At 39.6% G+C, this 17,764-nt stretch overlaps 2 protein-coding genes across 6 annotated transcripts; both read left to right on the plus strand.

The window, feature by feature from the left end:
• Nucleotides 1-1,099: 1,099 nt before the first annotated feature.
• On the plus strand, nucleotides 1,100-9,108 carry si:ch211-199g17.2. Of its 2 annotated transcripts, none has more exons than XM_034704751.1 (12): nucleotides 1,100-1,227; nucleotides 4,862-4,908; nucleotides 4,996-5,073; nucleotides 5,159-5,301; nucleotides 5,387-5,509; nucleotides 5,590-5,647; nucleotides 5,752-5,967; nucleotides 6,525-6,658; nucleotides 6,777-6,893; nucleotides 7,019-7,076; nucleotides 7,275-7,319; nucleotides 7,417-9,108. In XM_034704751.1, the coding sequence occupies exons 2-12, from the start codon at nucleotides 4,884-4,886 to the stop codon at nucleotides 8,214-8,216; spliced, it is 1,797 nt and encodes a 598-aa protein (XP_034560642.1). In that variant the 5' UTR covers nucleotides 1,100-1,227; nucleotides 4,862-4,883; the 3' UTR covers nucleotides 8,217-9,108. The 2 variants fall into 2 exon arrangements, with proteins under 2 accessions (XP_034560642.1, XP_034560641.1); XM_034704750.1 differs by having other exon boundaries at nucleotides 1,101-1,227; nucleotides 5,749-5,967.
• A 969-nt stretch (nucleotides 9,109-10,077) lies between these two features.
• Nucleotides 10,078-17,752, plus strand: LOC117827755 (regulation of nuclear pre-mRNA domain-containing protein 1A-like). 4 transcript variants are annotated; one of them, XM_034704512.1, is made up of 8 exons: nucleotides 10,078-10,537; nucleotides 13,372-13,501; nucleotides 13,681-13,787; nucleotides 14,007-14,101; nucleotides 14,337-14,463; nucleotides 14,885-15,060; nucleotides 15,209-15,359; nucleotides 15,471-15,494. In XM_034704512.1, exons 1-7 carry the CDS (start codon nucleotides 10,387-10,389, stop codon nucleotides 15,338-15,340), a joined length of 918 nt encoding a protein of 305 aa, XP_034560403.1. In that variant the 5' UTR covers nucleotides 10,078-10,386; the 3' UTR covers nucleotides 15,341-15,359; nucleotides 15,471-15,494. The 4 variants fall into 4 exon arrangements, with proteins under 4 accessions (XP_034560403.1, XP_034560402.1, XP_034560406.1 ...); XM_034704511.1 differs by lacking the exon at nucleotides 15,471-15,494 and having other exon boundaries at nucleotides 15,209-15,464; XM_034704515.1 differs by lacking the exon at nucleotides 15,209-15,359 and having other exon boundaries at nucleotides 10,080-10,537; nucleotides 15,471-15,548.
• The last annotated feature ends 12 nt before the right edge of the window (nucleotides 17,753-17,764 follow it).

A 17,764-nucleotide genomic window follows, 5' to 3' on the forward strand; every position in this document is an offset into this window, starting at 1 on the left:
CACTTTGTTACCCGTACGGATCTTGTTTCCTCTTGTCTAGATCTTTGCGTGTTTTGTTCTTGTTCTCGTATGTACGTCGCTTTGGATAAAAGCTTCTGCTAAATGACATTGTAACATTGTAACATTGAGATACTTATATGGACTTGTGGTAGATCCCAGAAAAAAAGACGAAGACACTGAGAACCAGTGTAACTTACATTTTTTGTATATGTGGATGTATTTTTTTACTTTATTCAAGGTACCTTTAACTGTAATAGAGATTCTGTCTTGTGTCTTTAACAGACTTAGAGAGAGAGATGAATGTGGGTGGGACGGGGTGTTTTGTTTGTTTGTTTGTTTGTTTGTGAGAAAATAACAAAAAATGACTTTTGTATTGTACAAAATGTTAATGTAATATTAATGTCTGTGTAATGCACATTGTACATGGAAAAGTCAATAAAGATATTGTTTAAAAAAAAAAAAAAAAAAAGTCATACATATACCACAACAGTTTACTGCTTTGATTGGGGACTAATCACCGTGTTGCCCCGCCCACTTTCCTCTGTGCGTAGAGAGGACGGGCAACGGTTTGGAGATGGGAATTCCGCTCTTTTTAAAGAGCTGGTTCTTTTGGATCGGCTCACTACAAAGAGCCGGCTCTTTCGGCTCCCAAGTGGCTCCTCGGATTTTTTCTTGTTTAAATTAATGTATTACCTAAAATAATGTAAAATTATATGTAAAATGAGTAACTAATGTAAAAAACATTCATTATATCAAATGTGTATTATTTATGAGGCTTTATTTATATACTCAACATGGAGCAGAGTGCTACAAAGACCCGTCTCAATTAGACAAAAAGGTCCAATCTCTGATTGTAGGTATATTATTTATAAACTTTTAAACACCTTACATTAACAGCAGGTTCCCTTCACTGTTTTTATTCTTCACTTATTGCACTGATGGATAAATAGTTCTAATGTCCTTGACCTGGATGATTGAGATCCTTCACAGACAGATCTAATGTGCGTTTGCAGGTTTTTTGTGGACCCTGATTGATGACATTTTCACATCAGGGTTTCAAAAAAAACAAACCCTCCCGTCATTCACTTCAAAGAGTCGGTTCTTAGAGCCGGATCGTTCGCGACCGACAAATCACTACAACGGTTAACTTTTTAACCTGTGGTGCATCTTCACTACGGATTCTAGCAGCACGCTCCCCGGGGACACTTGGAAACCACGCTCATGACGGTAGGAATACATGAATTTAGAGATGTTTGATCTTGTGAACAAGCTGTTGTCGTGGCACGTTGAAATGAGACTTTCCACGGTTGAGCTACTTTAAAATGTACTTTAGTTAGTTCACGATACTTCTGTCGGTTTAAATGTGTTTGTTAAATTAACTGTAAACTCTATCGCTGTAAATTCACATGAACTGTTAGTTCACTGTTGCTGTAATTAATTAACTAACACACAGCTTAAATTAAGATATCTGAGTGACAGTATGCAGCTGTCTTTATCCATGGGTTTATATATCCTGTATCTGTTGTTTCCAATTCTCTATTGATGACTATGTTGTGATATAGTCTACCACTTAAACTTTACCCGACTTGCTGTGACAGAAGTTTGAGCTGTTTTTTTTTTTTTTTGTCCAAAACACAAACTTTGAATGACCTGGACATTGTTACTGTGAGACGTCTTATCTTATCTTGACCCTGCATGAGCAAGCAGTGGTCTCAAAGCGCCACCTGCTGGTTACAGGTATGTCAGTGAAGGTTCTTAGCAGGGGCGTTGCTAGGCATAAAGTTCTACTGGGGCACAGGTCCCCTACTATTTCCCCTTCCTCTCTCTCTCTCTCTCTCTCTCTCTCTCTCTCTCTCTCTCACTCACTCACTCACTCACTCACTCACTCACTCACTCACTCACTCACTCACTCACTCACTCACACACACACACACACTTTTTATGGGCAGGTGTTTTCTCGTGCCCTCTAAAGACATCCAGAGCTTTTTTCTAGTTAGTGAAACCAGTGCTCACAAATGTGTCATGTTTCATGTGTTGACCAAACATCCTAATTGAGAAACAAAAAGCTGCATCTCTATTTACAGAATATTATAACCAGGGAAAGCTTTCAAACCATTGTGAATTTAATGATGTTTTTTTAACCCAAAGCAGTGCTGGGGATAGTGGGACTTCACTTGTTTAGGAATTAATGAGTGCATGGGAAACACTGCGGTGGATGCAACACATTAACAACAGCGCCTAAAGTCTTTTCCTTTACTTCCGATGGCCAGTCCGCCCCTGATACAGGGGCACAGCTCATTTATACTGAGGCACGTGCCCCAGTAAAGTGGGTCTGGTGACGCCCCTGGTTCTCAGTCATCCAGGTCTAATTCAAAGCTTGATCCGTAAGGCAACTGGACTGGTAGAAATTCTTGAAGATGTTTCATCTCTCCTCTGAAAGACTTCTTCAGTTCTGTTCTGACCAGACTGGGGAAGAGCTATACAATATAAGCCTCCAACAGTCGTGGGGGTGTCCAGGTAGTCACAAAGGGTCCTAGGTAGGGTCGTTAGCCTAGTTTCTGGCAGTGGTTAGGTTGATGGGTCAGCTGTGGGTCGTTAGAGTCAAATGATGTCTGGTGTGAGTGTGGTCTTACTTGTTTTGAGAGAGAATTCAAGACAGTGTTGTGTGCTGGAGACAAATGGTGTCTTAGTCCACCACCTCTGTTAAGAGAAGGTGGTTCAAGCATAGATGGCTTTATTCACCCCTCTTTCCTACCAACTTTCCTCTCGGTCCAGGATCTGGACCTGGCTGTCCCCAATAGAGTGTCCCTTGTCCTTGAGGTGTATATACAGCTGGCATGTTCAGTCCTGGCCGTAGGAGCAGGCTCTTCTGTACGGTGGCCCTGAAGTGGAAATCACAACGGCAAATCAGAAAACACAACTGAAAATTAGAAAACACTACGACATTACGAGGGTACCTACTTCTTCCAGTTTGGTTAATATCGTGTTTTCTGAATCGCTGTTGTGTTTTCTGAATTGCTGTTGTGATTCCCACTTCAGGGCCACCGTACTTGTGTTGGACCATGCGTCTGTGGAGGGGTTGTTTTGTTTCACCAATGTACAGTTCCCTGCAGTCTTTGTTACATTGTAAGGAATAAACTACATTACTCCTTTTGCGCTGAGGTGTTTTGTCCTTGGGGTGAACCAGTTTTTGTCTCAGTTGCAAGGCTCGAAATGAACCGGGATGTTGTGTTTATTGAAGATCCTCCGGAGTTTCTCTGAAACCCCAGATAGGTATGGATAGGAGGATCCTAGCTGGGCCTTCATCAAAACCTCCAAAAAGCACATTTCTAACAGATAGGAGAACAGCAACAAACGACAAAGCATTGTGTGGTGACAAATTCCTGTGTGTATGATGTATTCCATATGATTTCGTTGTTGTTTTTAGAGAAGAACACTGCTGATTAACTTCTGAGTTACTGTTGTATATCCTACACCACAGAGAGCTATTGTTTGTGTCCACAGAAAGCTGTTGTTTGTAGCAAAACTGAAGGTCAGCCTGCCTTCACTCCTATGCCTACACTGAGATAAGAGAAACCGAAGATGTGAAGCCTTCACCTCTGATGGCGGTGAAAGTAGAAGTTGTAATGGCAATTTCTTGTTTAGGTTATGATGTCAGTGTGATGGAGGAAATGAACTGAAACAAATGGTTGTCTTTTGCCAAGTTTTATTATCAACACTCTTTGCAAAGAGGGAGAAAGCAGTGACAACGAGTGAATTTCTCTCAGTCAGGCTTCCTCCCCAAAAGTGCATGAAAGCAGAGTATATGAACCAGTGAAAGCACGTGTGGCATATGACAGGAAGCTCCTCCAAAAAAAGGTAAAATCATCTAGTCTAACAGAGATCATTGACGAAGTAGAAACAGGACACATGAGAGAGCATAACAGGATACGTAAGCAAGCTACGTGGGAAAGCTAGGATGGGAGTACAGGAAACCTCCCGTCTGCGGCCTTGGAGAAACTCTGCACCTGCACCAGTTTCCATCAAACCCCCCGTCTGCGCCCTTTGGAGAAACTGCACTTGCACTATCAGTCTTACACAAGCACATCAGAAAAACATCTAACTCAGTAATTTTCCACCACAAAGTTGTACGTGTAAAACTGCAGATGTCAAATGACCAATGAAATGACTGAAAATGTATTGCTGATGATTATTGTCCAATGAAAACATGTATTTAAAATGTTAGAAAGATACAATGTTCGAAGGTGTTTAAATAGGGAAACTCTTCCCTGGGACTCTCTCTTTGACCGTCTAGGAAGACTGTTGCTGTGAGACTCTCTTTCTTGCAAGAATAAATTACAAAGAAAGACAAGTACTTCGCTCTGAGTTACTCTTTCTTTCAAGAAACAGAAATTTCCGAAACAATTGTTATCCCATACCATAGGCTAACGACCCTACTTAGGACCCTTTGTGACTACCTGGACACACCAATGACTGTTAGAGGCTTATATTTTCTAGCTCTTCCCCAGTCTGGTCAGAACTGAAGAAGTCTTCGGGTGAGAGGTGAATCGCTTCAAGAATTTCTACTAGTCCAGTTGCCTTATAGATGTAGCTTTGGGTTACAGGTATGGTTACAGCCACTGCTATTACAACATATGGGTCTGTAATATGGATAGACTCATGTCCAAATACTGTACAAGTATGATTCAATGTGTAAATAATACCACTTATATACAAACCTTCAAAAGAAGAAGATATTTTAGATTCTTATGCTCCTAATGTTATTGCTTCATTTTATCTTGCTACTGAGACAGAAATCTAAAATACTCCAGCCATCTCACTACAGTTTCATTTATGTCTCAAAATTGCAACTACACTGCAGGTGGTGAATCTACAACTTCAGCATGCAGCCAACTGAAGCAAACAAAGGTACACTTTCCTTCTCTTTATGGGCGCTCTCATGGCTACACTGCTTTGCTGTATTCTTGTTTGTCAGATGCATTTTCTTTTTTCTAGGATGTCCTCCGAAGAGCCGGCTGTTGGATTCTCTGACAGTGTATCTAAACAACAAGAAAAGACTACAGCCCATTATTGGTAAGTTGAAAAAGAAATACTCATGTTGGACTTCTGATTTCACATTGTGTAAGCTGAGATGGATAGTCCTTTTCTGTACATTCAGGTCTGGGCTGTATCACAGAATGTTTGAAGATGGGTGCACAAGACAGAGAAGTATTGTACCTTTGTGAGGTGTGCGTGTGTCGACTTAGTAAAGATGACATACGGAACCACATTATGGGGAGTCTCCACAGATACAACTACATTGTAAGTAGCGCTGTGAAAGGAAGACCATTTTTTATTCTTCTGCCATAGACTGTGGTGTTTAAACAGGAGATGTTTTGCTTTACAGAGAGCCTGGCACCCGGATTTAGTGTCTGAATGGAAGGAGAACTGTGACCTGTCTAAGCTGGCCTGGCCACTGATGGAGATAGCAAAGACACTTGAAGGAAAAGAGGGCCCTGGAGAAGTACAGGTGTGTTATTTTGACTGTTTGTCTTTGCAGTGTGGTGTTTTGGATATAAGTAATCAATTTGTTTGTGTTTTTGTGTTAAGCTTATAGAGCTAGAAGATGCTATATACCAAACAATGGCAGTATTCAGTGAAAGTGAGGGTAAGTGACAATTGCCCCACCCTACCATCCTTTTATTTTTTTACTATGTTAGATGCAACCATTTTTTCAAATATCAATGTCATTCTCCTTCTAACCCACAGCAGTTACTCTGATCCAAATCTTAAGAACTCGACATGTACGGCTCGAACCTGAGAGCCACTTTGAGGCATCATCCGTGCAGCCACAGAGGACTGTGTTGCTTTCTGAAAACCAACAGAGATGGTCTGATACCAACCCTGACATGTTCCTTGATGCCTTTAGGTCATCAGAGAGCGGCTTCAGCTTTCTTGATAGCTATAGAGGAACTGAGCCTCTCATTGGTGAGTACAGATAAAAAATAATGGCAACATACAGCGGGTGTAAACTGAAGATGAGACCTATAGAGTAGGTTGTAGACTGAGGAAATAATACATGTCGATTTTTGTAAGGCACTACTGCTGCCAAACCTACAGCTGCTGCATCGAAGACTTAGCCTCTGTATATGGGGCGCACGCTTAAGCCACTAGGCCAACAGCGCCTGTAGTGTTGTTATCTCTCCTCACAGCAGCAGCAGGAGGATGGTGAACTGACATGGGTAAAAAATGGTAAGCAATTACAAAAAAATTTGTGGTTTTGGGATGTTAAACGCATCTCAATTGTTGCGTCATCACTGACAGGCCTAAAAAATAATAGTTTCTTGAACTCCTCTGGAACACTGCTGACTTAGTTTCCTCTTTGAGTCAAGCTTATCAACTGTTGGCCCTAGTCTCATTATTTCTGTATAGGGTTGGAAGTGAATCTGATCTCTTTGAACTAGTAAGAAGAAAGAGTTTAAATGACTTTCACTGAATATCAAGCTATTGCTTTAAAAGAAGCCCCTTTTATGTTTTTGAATCAGGTGTTTCCAGAGTGGTTGAGTGTAGAGGTGAAGATGGCCACACGTACTGTTTCTTATGTCACTGCTGCCGCATCAGATCCACCAAAAACATCATTGATCACCTAACCAGCTCATCCCATCTTGTAAACTACTTGGTCAGTTTGTCTTGGATCAAAAATCTAAATGCAACACATCCATTCTGTATCAATACCTATCCAAAAACTGCAGGGAATATGTGAAGGTGAATTCAACTGAAAATGTTTATGTGTGCAGGTGGAAACTCGTCCTGAGCTGATGGAGGTGTTGACAGCAAGTACTAGCGAAGACTATCAGCTTCTTCAGTCACTGGCCAAGAGTGTGGAGCAGGAGGAGGGCAGAGGAGAGCTACAGGTTTCATATTTACCAATTTTACAGATTATGATTAATATTCATGTTAGCTGTACATTAACTTGTATTTTCTGTACCAAAATCATCTCAAACTTATATATCTGAAATGTTCAAACTTCATATTCCAGGTGGTTAAACCACCAGAATCCCTCTGCGTCCAGCTGACTGAGAGAAGTTATCACTGGTGTAAGTAGAGATGCACTCTTTTCTTGTTTTCAAGTTAGCTCCAGCTTTCAGCTCTTTTGGATTGATTAATGATGTGAGTATGACACTTTATCTTTCTTTTCCAGCATTTGAGGATAACACTTTTACCTCCTATTTATAGTGCAAAAATGAATGCCTATTTTTTTCTCTGTATATTTCCAGTATGATTTTGTTTTCCAGGTTTAAAGATGCTGTGCGAGGGATGGACACAGACTGACATCCAAGGTGTGTCTCATTTAAACGCAACTTCTCACTCTAAAGGAGCCACACCCTTTTTCAATATTTTCTAACAGTTTGAGCCACATTTGAATTTTTCTTAAAGGGCCCAATGGGAACAGAGAAATGACAGAGACAGGTGCCACATCGCTGTCAGAAAGCAGAAAAGGGAGAAAGACAGCAAAGAAGATGATGGAAAAGAGAACTACTGTGTTCAGGGTAAGCCTGCCGCACAGTCAAGGTTCACTGCTGCTGAGAAGGACGTCTTTCTGCGAGGACACCTTCCAACCAGAGGCATGGGAGTACATGTTACCATCAGGCTCAGATCGAATCCACTCCACAGAGTCTGGATCAGAAGAAAATTTGTTGAACTTTGACACCACCTTGGGGTCAGAAAGAAACATCACAGTCAAAATATCTGGAGAGGAGATGGGTTTCCAAAGTGGTGATGAGCATTTGAACCAATATAGAAACTTCAGTGGGAGAGAGGAACAAATCTCTCATGAGGGAAACAATGACAATGGACAAAACACACCTCAAGACCCATCAAGTGAGATGTTGAACAGAGAATGGAGAAATAACTACCCACAAGTGCAAAATGAGTGGATGCTGCCTCCTGGGTGCCCCACTCCGGACTGGGCGTCTTATTATGCTTCCTACGGACATGTGGAATGGTACACGCCAACTTCCCAGAGTACAGTTCATACAGAAGTGCCAACAGAAAATACACAATCGGAGGCGATCTCACATGCACCTCTCGGTTGTAACTACTATGACTATTATAACTATTATAGCGATTATTATCAACAACAGGCCCATCATCAGTATATGGCACAAAATGGTCCAAGTCTACAGACAGCTGTTGATGGCAGAATGGACTACCTGGTTGATCAAATGTTCACTTAAATCCTGTGAGGATCAATGTGCACCATTGTTCAGGAGATCCCCTCGCTCACAGTGGCAGCACAGTACATCATTTGAAATTGAACAGAGAGAAATGCAAGAAGCTCACTACTGGCCATGTGCAGACAGCTCCCTTAAGTTGTGTGACAGCATATGCCCTATATCAAGCCATTCCAGGAAGCCGCTGGGTGATACCTAACCCTTACTATGAAACGAAACCATAGACAACCTGTCGCCAGCAGTTTCCTCACATCATCGAGCCTACTCTGAACTTGAGTCACAACCTCTGGTTAGTGTGGCTGATGACTTCTTGTCTTATTATTAATTCTGCATATGAGAACCGTACAATGGCACTTATTTCCCCATTGAATGAAAGACACTTGATACAGCCCAACACGGCTCGTAATAGTGCAGTGGTGTCTCTGATGTGTCCTCAAATAAAGCCTCTGGTTTCTGCCAGAAATGGGAATCTCCTAATAGAGGGATTTTTATCTTGCACTGATGAAACCTGCTGTGCCACCAAAGTCAGTTATGTGCGTACTTAAATGTTTAGACTCGACGTTATTCAGTCTGACAAAATATCCCATTGTATGATTCTGATGGGGATTTGTGTGATCTAGTTATATAATGCCTTTATATTGATTTTCCATGCAAGGCATATTGGGGGAAATTTTATATTGGTTTGATTTGCTTTATAGAAACAACAGAAGTTGTAAAAGTTTCATCATACTGAGCTTCTGGTTAATATTTGTCATCAATATATGGAATGCAATTGACTTTTCTATTTCTTTCTTTTCTATGTCCGACTGTGACTGGAAGAACTCCAAAGTTGAAAATGTATCAAATGTATGATGACTAATTTTTTTTGAAAATAAAGGTTAATGTCATAAAAGAAGGTCTGTTGAGTTGCTGAAGTCAGTTGTATTATTTTGCAGTGTTTCTTGTCAGTCAAAGACTGTACACTGCAAGTCAAAAGTTTGGACAAACCTTTTCATTCAATGTTTTTTATTTATTTTAATTATTTTCGACATTTTGTTTAATACTGAAGACATCAAAACTATGAAATAATATGGTTTTGCCATAATATAGATTACAGCAGTAGTCAAATAGGGCTATCCATTGAGTACTAACCCTACCTCTGAACAACAGAATTGATGGTCTCAAACACATTAAGAAGGCAAGTCATTCTACAAATGAACTCTTGACAAGGCTCATGCTAATAAGAAACCATTCCAGGAGACAACTTCATGAAGCAGACTGAGAGAATACCAAGAGGATGCAAAGCTGTCATGAAGGAAAAAGGAGGCTACAGAATCTAAAATATAAAACATATTCTGCTTTGTTTAACACTTTTTTGTTAATTAAATAATTCCATTTATGTTATTTTATAGTTTTGATGTCTTTGGTATGACTCTACAGTGTTTCAAATAATTCAAATAAATACAAACCCTTGAATGAGAAGGTGTTTCCAAACTTTTGACTGGTGGTGTATATATGGACTAAGGTGTATAAAAGGAGAATACTTACACTGAGTTGCCGTAAAAAAAAAAGCAATATACATCTATTAATCAATCATAAATCGATGCAAATTAAAAAATTGTGAATCTGAATAAGCTCTGTAAACTAAATTGTTGAATAAAAAGCAGTTTTCTCCCTAATTCCTAAATATATTAAGTACATTAGAGGTAACTGTGATCAGCACTACGCTCTGCAAACAAACACAAATACTGCAATTTAATTTGACCTCAAACTTGTTTTCATAAGGTTAAATCAATCAGTTCAACCCTTAATACACGAGGCTCCTGCGAAATACTCGATAAGTTGCAGAGAACTGAAAGGTGGATTTTGGTAGTGAAATCAGTAAATTCCATCAGACGTGAACGCACCTCAGCTGCTGTACGGAAGCTGGTCTCTCCTGCAGGCTTGTGTTGCCCGGAGCTAAACCGGAGAGACAGTCGCACACAACACCAATGCGAGGACGTCGTTAGCCGGTTAGCACAAACAGCAAGACTTAATAATAGCAGACGTGTGGCCTTTAATTTGGATGGCTCCCCTCACTGTATCGATCGGCTAACTAGCTGTAAGACAGCTTTAGAGGAGCCGTCTGGGAGAACATTATTCTGAAGCTGCCTCTCTCAGCGTCCCCCTTTTTACTCTGCACAGTCTCGACAAGATGTCAGCTTTCTCTGAGGCAGCTTTAGAAAAGAAACTATCCGAGCTGAGCAACTCTCAGCAGAGTGTGCAGACGTTGTCTTTGTGGCTTATACACCACAGAAAACACTCGAAGACCATTGTCAATGTTTGGATCAACGAACTGAAAAAAGGTAAGGTCGGCATGAGCTAGCTAGTTTCCCTTAAATAAAGACAGCTAACAAGCCTCCTCAAGTCACAGATAAGTTACATATAACTGTGAATTGTCGGCTACAGAAACTGGCTTATATATAGCTCTGGTTGAGACAGATTTAAACTTTTAAAACTATCCAAAGCTCATGCAAAAGTTAACTTATGCAGCATGTCTTTGCACAATAGCCGCTAACGCTAACCAACTTTTGTGCAGAGCTACTTTGAACAATTTTGTGTCAGCAGCCCTGACCTGACTTACAGCAATGATCTGCTAGCATTAACCACCCAGCTCCCCTTCATTATACTGCACAGAAAGACCGATACATATATCCTCTGGCTTTCACCATTTGCACAGTGTATGCTAATGTTAGCTTTTGAAAATTGAACAATGTCAATAGTGTTTTTATGACTGAACTCTGTATAAGGCCACACTTTAGCAGCATCTTGCTCGCTGCGATTGTTATTTAGCTTATTCACAGGGCGATAAATTCTCAAGAGGTGCATCAAAAAGTAGCCTTAGCTCTGCTGTTGTGGTTAAAATTGTGTCATTTGAAAAGCTGCAAGCGATCAAATGAAAGCTGACACGATTGCCATGACATACTGCATAGGTAACAACATATCTGCATCCTCTTGAAATGTCCCACGTGGTCAGAAAACACTTAATACAGCTTTAAAGCGTCTGTAATTGACAGTGGTGGACGAAGTACACAGCTTCATTACTTAAGTCAAAGTATAGATATTCCTGGTCAAACATTACTCCAATACAAGTGAAAGTTGCTCTGTCAGATTATTACTTGAGTTAAAGTACTGGAGTACTTGCTTTTAAAAATACTTAAGTATTCAAAGTACTTCTTCAAAACTTTCAAAACGTTGTATACTAACAAAGCATGATGGCAGTCAAGAATACATAGAAGATATGACCATGGGTGCTCAGGTGGAGAATTATAGCCATCATTACCACCTCTAAATGAACTGCCTGATCTGAGTGAATTTTGCTCTGTGTTTGCTCCATGTTCAACCGTGGAGACGCACAATATACAGGTACGACTAAACCACTGAGACAAACAGAACTACAGAAACACATTTTACTGTCTTAGGGATCAGATTTCAGAAAAGAGAAGGCAATTCATGAGCTGACTTCAAAGCAAAAGTAGTGAGTAACTAGAGCACTGATAGAAATGTAGTGGAGTAAAAAGTACAATAACTGTCTTATGAATGTAATGGAGTAAAAGTAATAAGTTCCCCCCAACATTAATACTCAGGTAAAGTACAGATACTCAAAAAATGTACTTAAGTACTGTACTCAAGTAAATTTACTTTGTTACTGTCCACCACTGGTAATTGATACTTCTTTGATCGCCAACTCATGACTGAAGGAAGGGAAGTTATTTGTCATGATGAACCTGTGGAGAAATCACCCTGACTTAACATGTTCCTCTGACTTTAAGCAACTTTCAGGTCATTGTTTGGCTCTACTGTTTTGATTGGACATACTGCTCTTATGATATCATTATCAGCTGGCGCTGTAACTCTTTATGTATACCATACTTAAGCTCCAAACAACTGACACAGGTAGAAGCAAACTGGTGACCGTAGTAGAGCATTTAAGGTGTAAAGAGTGACATTTTCCTCAGGAGTCAGTGGAAACTTCAAATAGAGCTAAAAGGAGAGTCAATATTGAGCTTAAATTAGCCATGATTTGCTCTAGTGTGCGTCATATGAGCTTGAAAGACAATGGTATGTTAGTATTATGTTCACAGTGTTAGCTTCTGCCACTTCCAAAGTGACAAAAACAACAGTTTCTGAAAGTCCACCTTCATCTTCTTTTCTTTAACAATAGACCCGAAATAGGTTCTATTAAAAATAAACCTTATTGTTCCCCGGGGGGAATTTTAGACTCACTAGGAGTAAAAGATGCCCTGGATCAGGGTAATTGATACACTAATCTCATATCTGTGCAGTTAACCTATGCGTTTTGTGAGTCAATTTTGTGTTACAGTTGTACTGACACTCACACTTAACCATTACTTATGATTGAGTTAGTTTCCTGCATATATTAACTTCTATCAAGCAGGTAATGCAACATCATGATAGCTGTAAACTTATACATTTTCTTTAAAATGATACACAAATTGTGACCTGTGATTTGAAGGTTATTCACTGTTTAATCCCATTTATTGACTCTGTGTTATACTGTGTTCAAAATACATTCTATGTCACTGTTAATGCAAGAGAAACTAAACTGAATGTTTGGAATATACTGCCATTAGGACTAAGAGATTGCAAACTGATATGTTTGTGTATTTAATTGTATACAACTTGTAAACAAACCTATCCAAATCGAGGGACAAAAATACTGTCTCTAAGAACAGAAACATAAACAGGGTTTGTTGCTTTACCTGTGGTTAATACTGGCACACTTCTCCTTAGGGTGCTAGTCAACACGCTAATGAACTCTCAAGTGGATGTTGTATTTTTGAAGCTTGTCTGCAGACTGAAAGGAGGGTGCAGTTTGTATGATGAATTGGTCCGAGGAGACAGCACCTTTTGCTGGAGCTTTCCTCCCAGATCTGTGTTGACTATTATGTGTCTAAAAACAACAAACATGCACCAGTATTTGTGCGATAATGTGACTCTGTATTTGTTGCAGGAGAAATGTGTTATTAGTTGTGGTTGGATGTGAGTTGCCTGTTAGAAAGAATATTACAACACATTTGTAATGAGGTAGTATTTCCTTGTAAGTAGTCCTGAACATTTTACACCACTGTTATGGTGTAAAATATATTTTTGTCTGTGTTTATTTGCATGTTTGCAGCTCAGGTTTCACGCAAGCTTACCTTCCTCTACCTGGCCAATGACGTCATTCAGAACAGCAAGAAGAAAGGACCAGAATTCACCCAGGACTTTGCACCGGTCATTGTTGATGCATTCAAACATGTAAACAGGTAATCGTTTATCTTTTGACATTTTATAAAGACACTGATGCAGAAGTTTGGTTTTAACATGTGTGACTTATGAAACTGTAGTAAGGGATGTGAAAGACTTGCATCTGAAAATGTGATTTAGATACTCTGTGTACTCTTCTTCCTAAGAATTAATCCTATTTGTTGTGTTTCTCGTTCAGAGATGGGGAGGATGGTTGTAAGAAACAGTTGGGTCGTGTTTTGTCCATCTGGCAGGAGAGAGCAGTGTACGAAAACAACCTGCTGGATCAACTCTCACAAGTCCTGGGTAAGTTCAAGAATATTTTCCTACATAGGTCCACATATCCAAAAAGTTGCATTTTCAAGCTAGAGCTTTGAGAAGGTGAGGTCTTTCTGTTAGAAATATACGTTAACACCATAGTTGATTGGCTTAATGACAGGGCACATAGCATCAGGATTATATTCTCCATGTTATTGAAGCTATAAAACAGGACTCCTGTGATGTTTTTCTTGTTGTAAATCCCAGATGGAGAAAAGAAGGCGAGGAAGAGGTCATATGAGGCAATCCAACCAGATGATGAGGACTTTGCCACCCAGAGCTCCCCAGCCGAGCCCCCACAGGTGCAGGCTTAGACAATCAGTAATGCTATTAATAAAGGGCTCAGATTTAACAGTGCTCTTAACCAAATCACTTTGTGACACTATACAGTTGATACATCTACCTCCTCCTATATGTACTATACAATATTTTTCAGATGTGACACATTTGTTTTTGCTACTCACTTACTCTACCTCTCTCCCACTCCCTGCTTGTCTCTCTCCCCCCTCTCTGCTTATCATCTTCCCTCCACCTCAGACAGCAGACTTAATCCGAGCTCTGCAGGAGCTGGAAAACGCAGCCTCCGGCGACTCCGTGCTGCGTCAGCGCATCTCCTCTCTTCCTGCTGAGGTGCAAGACACGTCGCTGCTTCACAGAATCACAGGTAGGAGGCAGGACACTGTTGCTTAATCCCACAAGAGTTTTACTTTACGTATTTAACATATACTAAGAAGCAGACAGTGAATGACTTGTTTAGAGATTTAAAGATTGTTCACTATACCTCAATGTCTTGGTCATGCAACCACTATGAAATTGGATAAAAGAAAGGACAAAAATCAAAGTGCCCTAACTTCAATAAAAGCTGAGGGGCTTCTCGGCACAACACTGAATTATCAAACATAAAAATGTGCTCAGAATGCCTCCCTGTGACATGGAAAAAAAAGTTTAATTTGCCTTTTATCATCCAAGAGCTTATAAAATTGTCCCAGTATTAAAAGATATCTGAACGTCCTTTCATTGACCCCTCTGTACTGATTTGTTTTAAGCACTCTTCCCCTCTCTCTATGTGCTTCTCTCGATTGTAGATAAGGAATCAGGAGAGCGGCTCTCCCGGCTAGTGGAGGAGGCCTGCATGTTGCTAGCAGACTACAGCGGCCGCCTGGCTGCAGAGATTGACGATCGGAGACAGCTAACGCGCACACTAACGGTGTTCCTGCAGAGCCAGAAGGACGGTTTGGTCGAGAACGAGCAGAAACTAGAAGTGCGTAAACTCACTTTTTTGCCTTTCAATAACTGTCATTGTGTGCGTGCTTTTTCATGTCCGTGTCTCATTATTCATTTCTGCTCTGTGTGCTGACACCTCTTGTCTTTCAACCTCTTTAAGTAACACTTCTATTCATTTATTTCAGCTTGTTGCATACTCTTGCAGAATACCTGCTATGTTACTGAATCAGGTTGTAAATGTTAATTTGAGCGTTAGGCCGGCTAGCATTACAAACACATTTTCATTAAATCTTTTTCATATCTTTTTCACCAAATAATAACTCCGTGCGTATTCAGGTAAGTGTCAACCAAAACTCTTCACCATGAAAATCTTCCGCAAAGTTGTCTTGTTTTATTCATAGCTATCCTTATTTCTGGTGACATTAACTGTCCAGCTTTTATTCACAGGATTCCAAGAGGACAAAATACTCCATAAATGTATCTTCTGTTGTAATAAAAAAAAATGAAAATAAAAAATAAAACCAATTTTGTGAGTGCTTTTATTTTGCTGTAACTTTAAGCTTCAGTTGATACATGTATTGTTCAAACTTCCAGTTTTAAATATGTTTTCTATTAATAGTTATACCTTATTTTGTAATGTGGACATTAATCATAAACCTCTGTTCAAAGTTGATTCAAAGGCTGGCTGAAAGAAAAAGTGAATTAACTCAGCATAGGACATCTCCTAATGCCAACAAAATCAATAAAAACAGACGGCATGTTTGAAGTCTTAAAATAGAAAACACTATTTCACTCATTGATTGGTTGGAAGTCAGTTATGTAGTTGGAAAATCAAGACTCAGATTGAACTTAAATCCTCCAATGGCTGAAGGAAATGTTCATTTCAAACTACACACCTACATGCATCTTTTATAGTAAGCAAAGTAGAAACACAAGAAGTGAAACAGGATTATGAGAGGATTTTTTTTTTAACTTTCATATCCTCCATGAAGTTAAATAGCTGATCTTTGTACAGATTTAGGGAACTCTTAACGTCGTCAATGTGTCAGTTTGATAGAAGTTTACAAGCTCCCTGTACCTTGTTTAGTCTTCTTTACTTCCAAGAGTAAAATAAATCTAAATATTTAAACGTGTTATTTGGTGTTCTCAGAGATATATGGAGGAAAATATATTTTACTTTGATTGCTGTTCATGTTTCTTAAATTGAAGGGAATATTAAACATGTTGCAAGTTGGACATGAACATGAGGCTAAAACAATGATGCAACTTATCTCCCCATGCATTCTGTGGTTCGAACAAGATGCTACACTAACTTTATCATGTAAACAACTAATTGTAAGGAAAAACATAAAATGTCTAATGGCAATATTCTGCCAGAAATCCCACTTTGAGTTGTTACGTTTAAGGACACTTTAATCAACAGCACATTATGTGATGTAATATTCAATACAGACTTATCTATTTTTCTCCTTGTTTTTACACCTTCCTCCTCTCCTAAATACAGCCATTTACTACTCAATGAGTTGCCTTTGAGTGTTTCTTAAATGAAGAAAACCTTGTTAACCCTTCAGACTTTAAGAAATTTGACCTCTTACGCACCTTTTTGGCTTTTTCAGGAATACAAACGGAAACTGGCGAGGGTGACCCAGGTCCGAAAAGAGCTGCGTTCACGTCTGAATAATCTTCCAGGAGGACGCTACAACTCTTCAAACTGACTGAATTCTCTCTCCTGACTAGATACCTGACTCTCCTGCTACTGAAACACGCCAAACTGATCGGCCGCTGCTCTTTATTTTGCAAAGTGTCTGTGTCCCCTGTGTGGTGACCAGTGGTTCTTGTTCTGTTTCCAACAAATTATTTATTCACTTGGATTTTATTAAGAGAACCCTCTTATTTCTCTGTCTGTGAGCTCACCTGTTTGTGCGGGTTGTTACCAGAACATTATAATAATCAGACACAGGCCTCTCATGCCTTGGCCCTTGTCCTTCTAACTTTTACAGCTTTAAAGTTGAATGGATGATGCTGGTGTGATATTTTTGTATTTATAGTGATGTAAGATAATGCACCAGAATGTACCCCTTTAGTGTGATCATTTGTAACACTTTTCAGTGTTTTGGGCTGCTGTCTAAACTTTGTTTTTCAATCTTTGCAAGTACGTCTGTCTAACTCTAGGTTATAGATCATTGCAGTATTTGTCTAATCAGGATTTATGTTTTTTGTGCAGTGTGATAAAGGCCTAGGAAAAAAATGGTATAAATGTGAAACTGTATTCAGAGAATTGATAGTAGACCATGAACCTGTCAGCTCATTGAAATATGTAATTAACACTCTTTGTAAGAAGGGTGCATTAACCATTTCTCAGTCTACATATTCAAATTGCATGTAAATATGACGGGGGGTTTACCAGTGAGTGCTCATGATTCGTTTCCAAGTTATCATGGCTTGCCAAATGGTCAGTCAGATGTTTACCGGGGTAAATCTGTACATTGATATCTTCATGGGTGTCCAGACCTCCACTATAGGCCTACTGAAATAATGAGTGAAGGAGTGTTGTCTTGTTAACTATCATACTGTGTCCTTCATTTATCTTAAGTGAACTGAATGCTGTGCAGATCCCTCACAGCTTCATTGAAGCCCCAGTTTTCAAAGCCGAAGTTAAGCTTTTTGTTTTTGTACTTATGGAGCTATTTCTTCTTAGAACCAAATAAACAAAAGAGCTACAAATGTAACAGGCCTGTCTG

Source organism: Notolabrus celidotus, chromosome 16 (assembly GCF_009762535.1).
Source record: "Notolabrus celidotus isolate fNotCel1 chromosome 16, fNotCel1.pri, whole genome shotgun sequence".
NCBI lineage: Eukaryota > Metazoa > Chordata > Actinopteri > Labriformes > Labridae > Notolabrus > Notolabrus celidotus.

Bases quoted from the DNA above. Each gene is read 5' to 3' on its own strand.
- si:ch211-199g17.2 (XM_034704750.1), top strand. From the start codon at position 4,884: ATGCAGCCAACTGAAGCAAACAAAG. The intron at 6,894-7,018 runs GTTTCATATTTA...TTCATATTCCAG, and splicing joins AGGGCAGAGGAGAGCTACAG to GTGGTTAAACCACCAGAATC. The intron at 7,077-7,274 runs GTAAGTAGAGAT...TTTGTTTTCCAG, and splicing joins TGAGAGAAGTTATCACTGGT to GTTTAAAGATGCTGTGCGAG.
- LOC117827755 (XM_034704512.1), top strand. From the start codon at position 10,387: ATGTCAGCTTTCTCTGAGGCAGCTTTAGAAAAGAAACTATCCGAGCTG. The intron at 10,538-13,371 runs GTAAGGTCGGCA...GCATGTTTGCAG, and splicing joins GATCAACGAACTGAAAAAAG to CTCAGGTTTCACGCAAGCTT. The intron at 13,502-13,680 runs GTAATCGTTTAT...TTTCTCGTTCAG, and splicing joins GCATTCAAACATGTAAACAG to AGATGGGGAGGATGGTTGTA.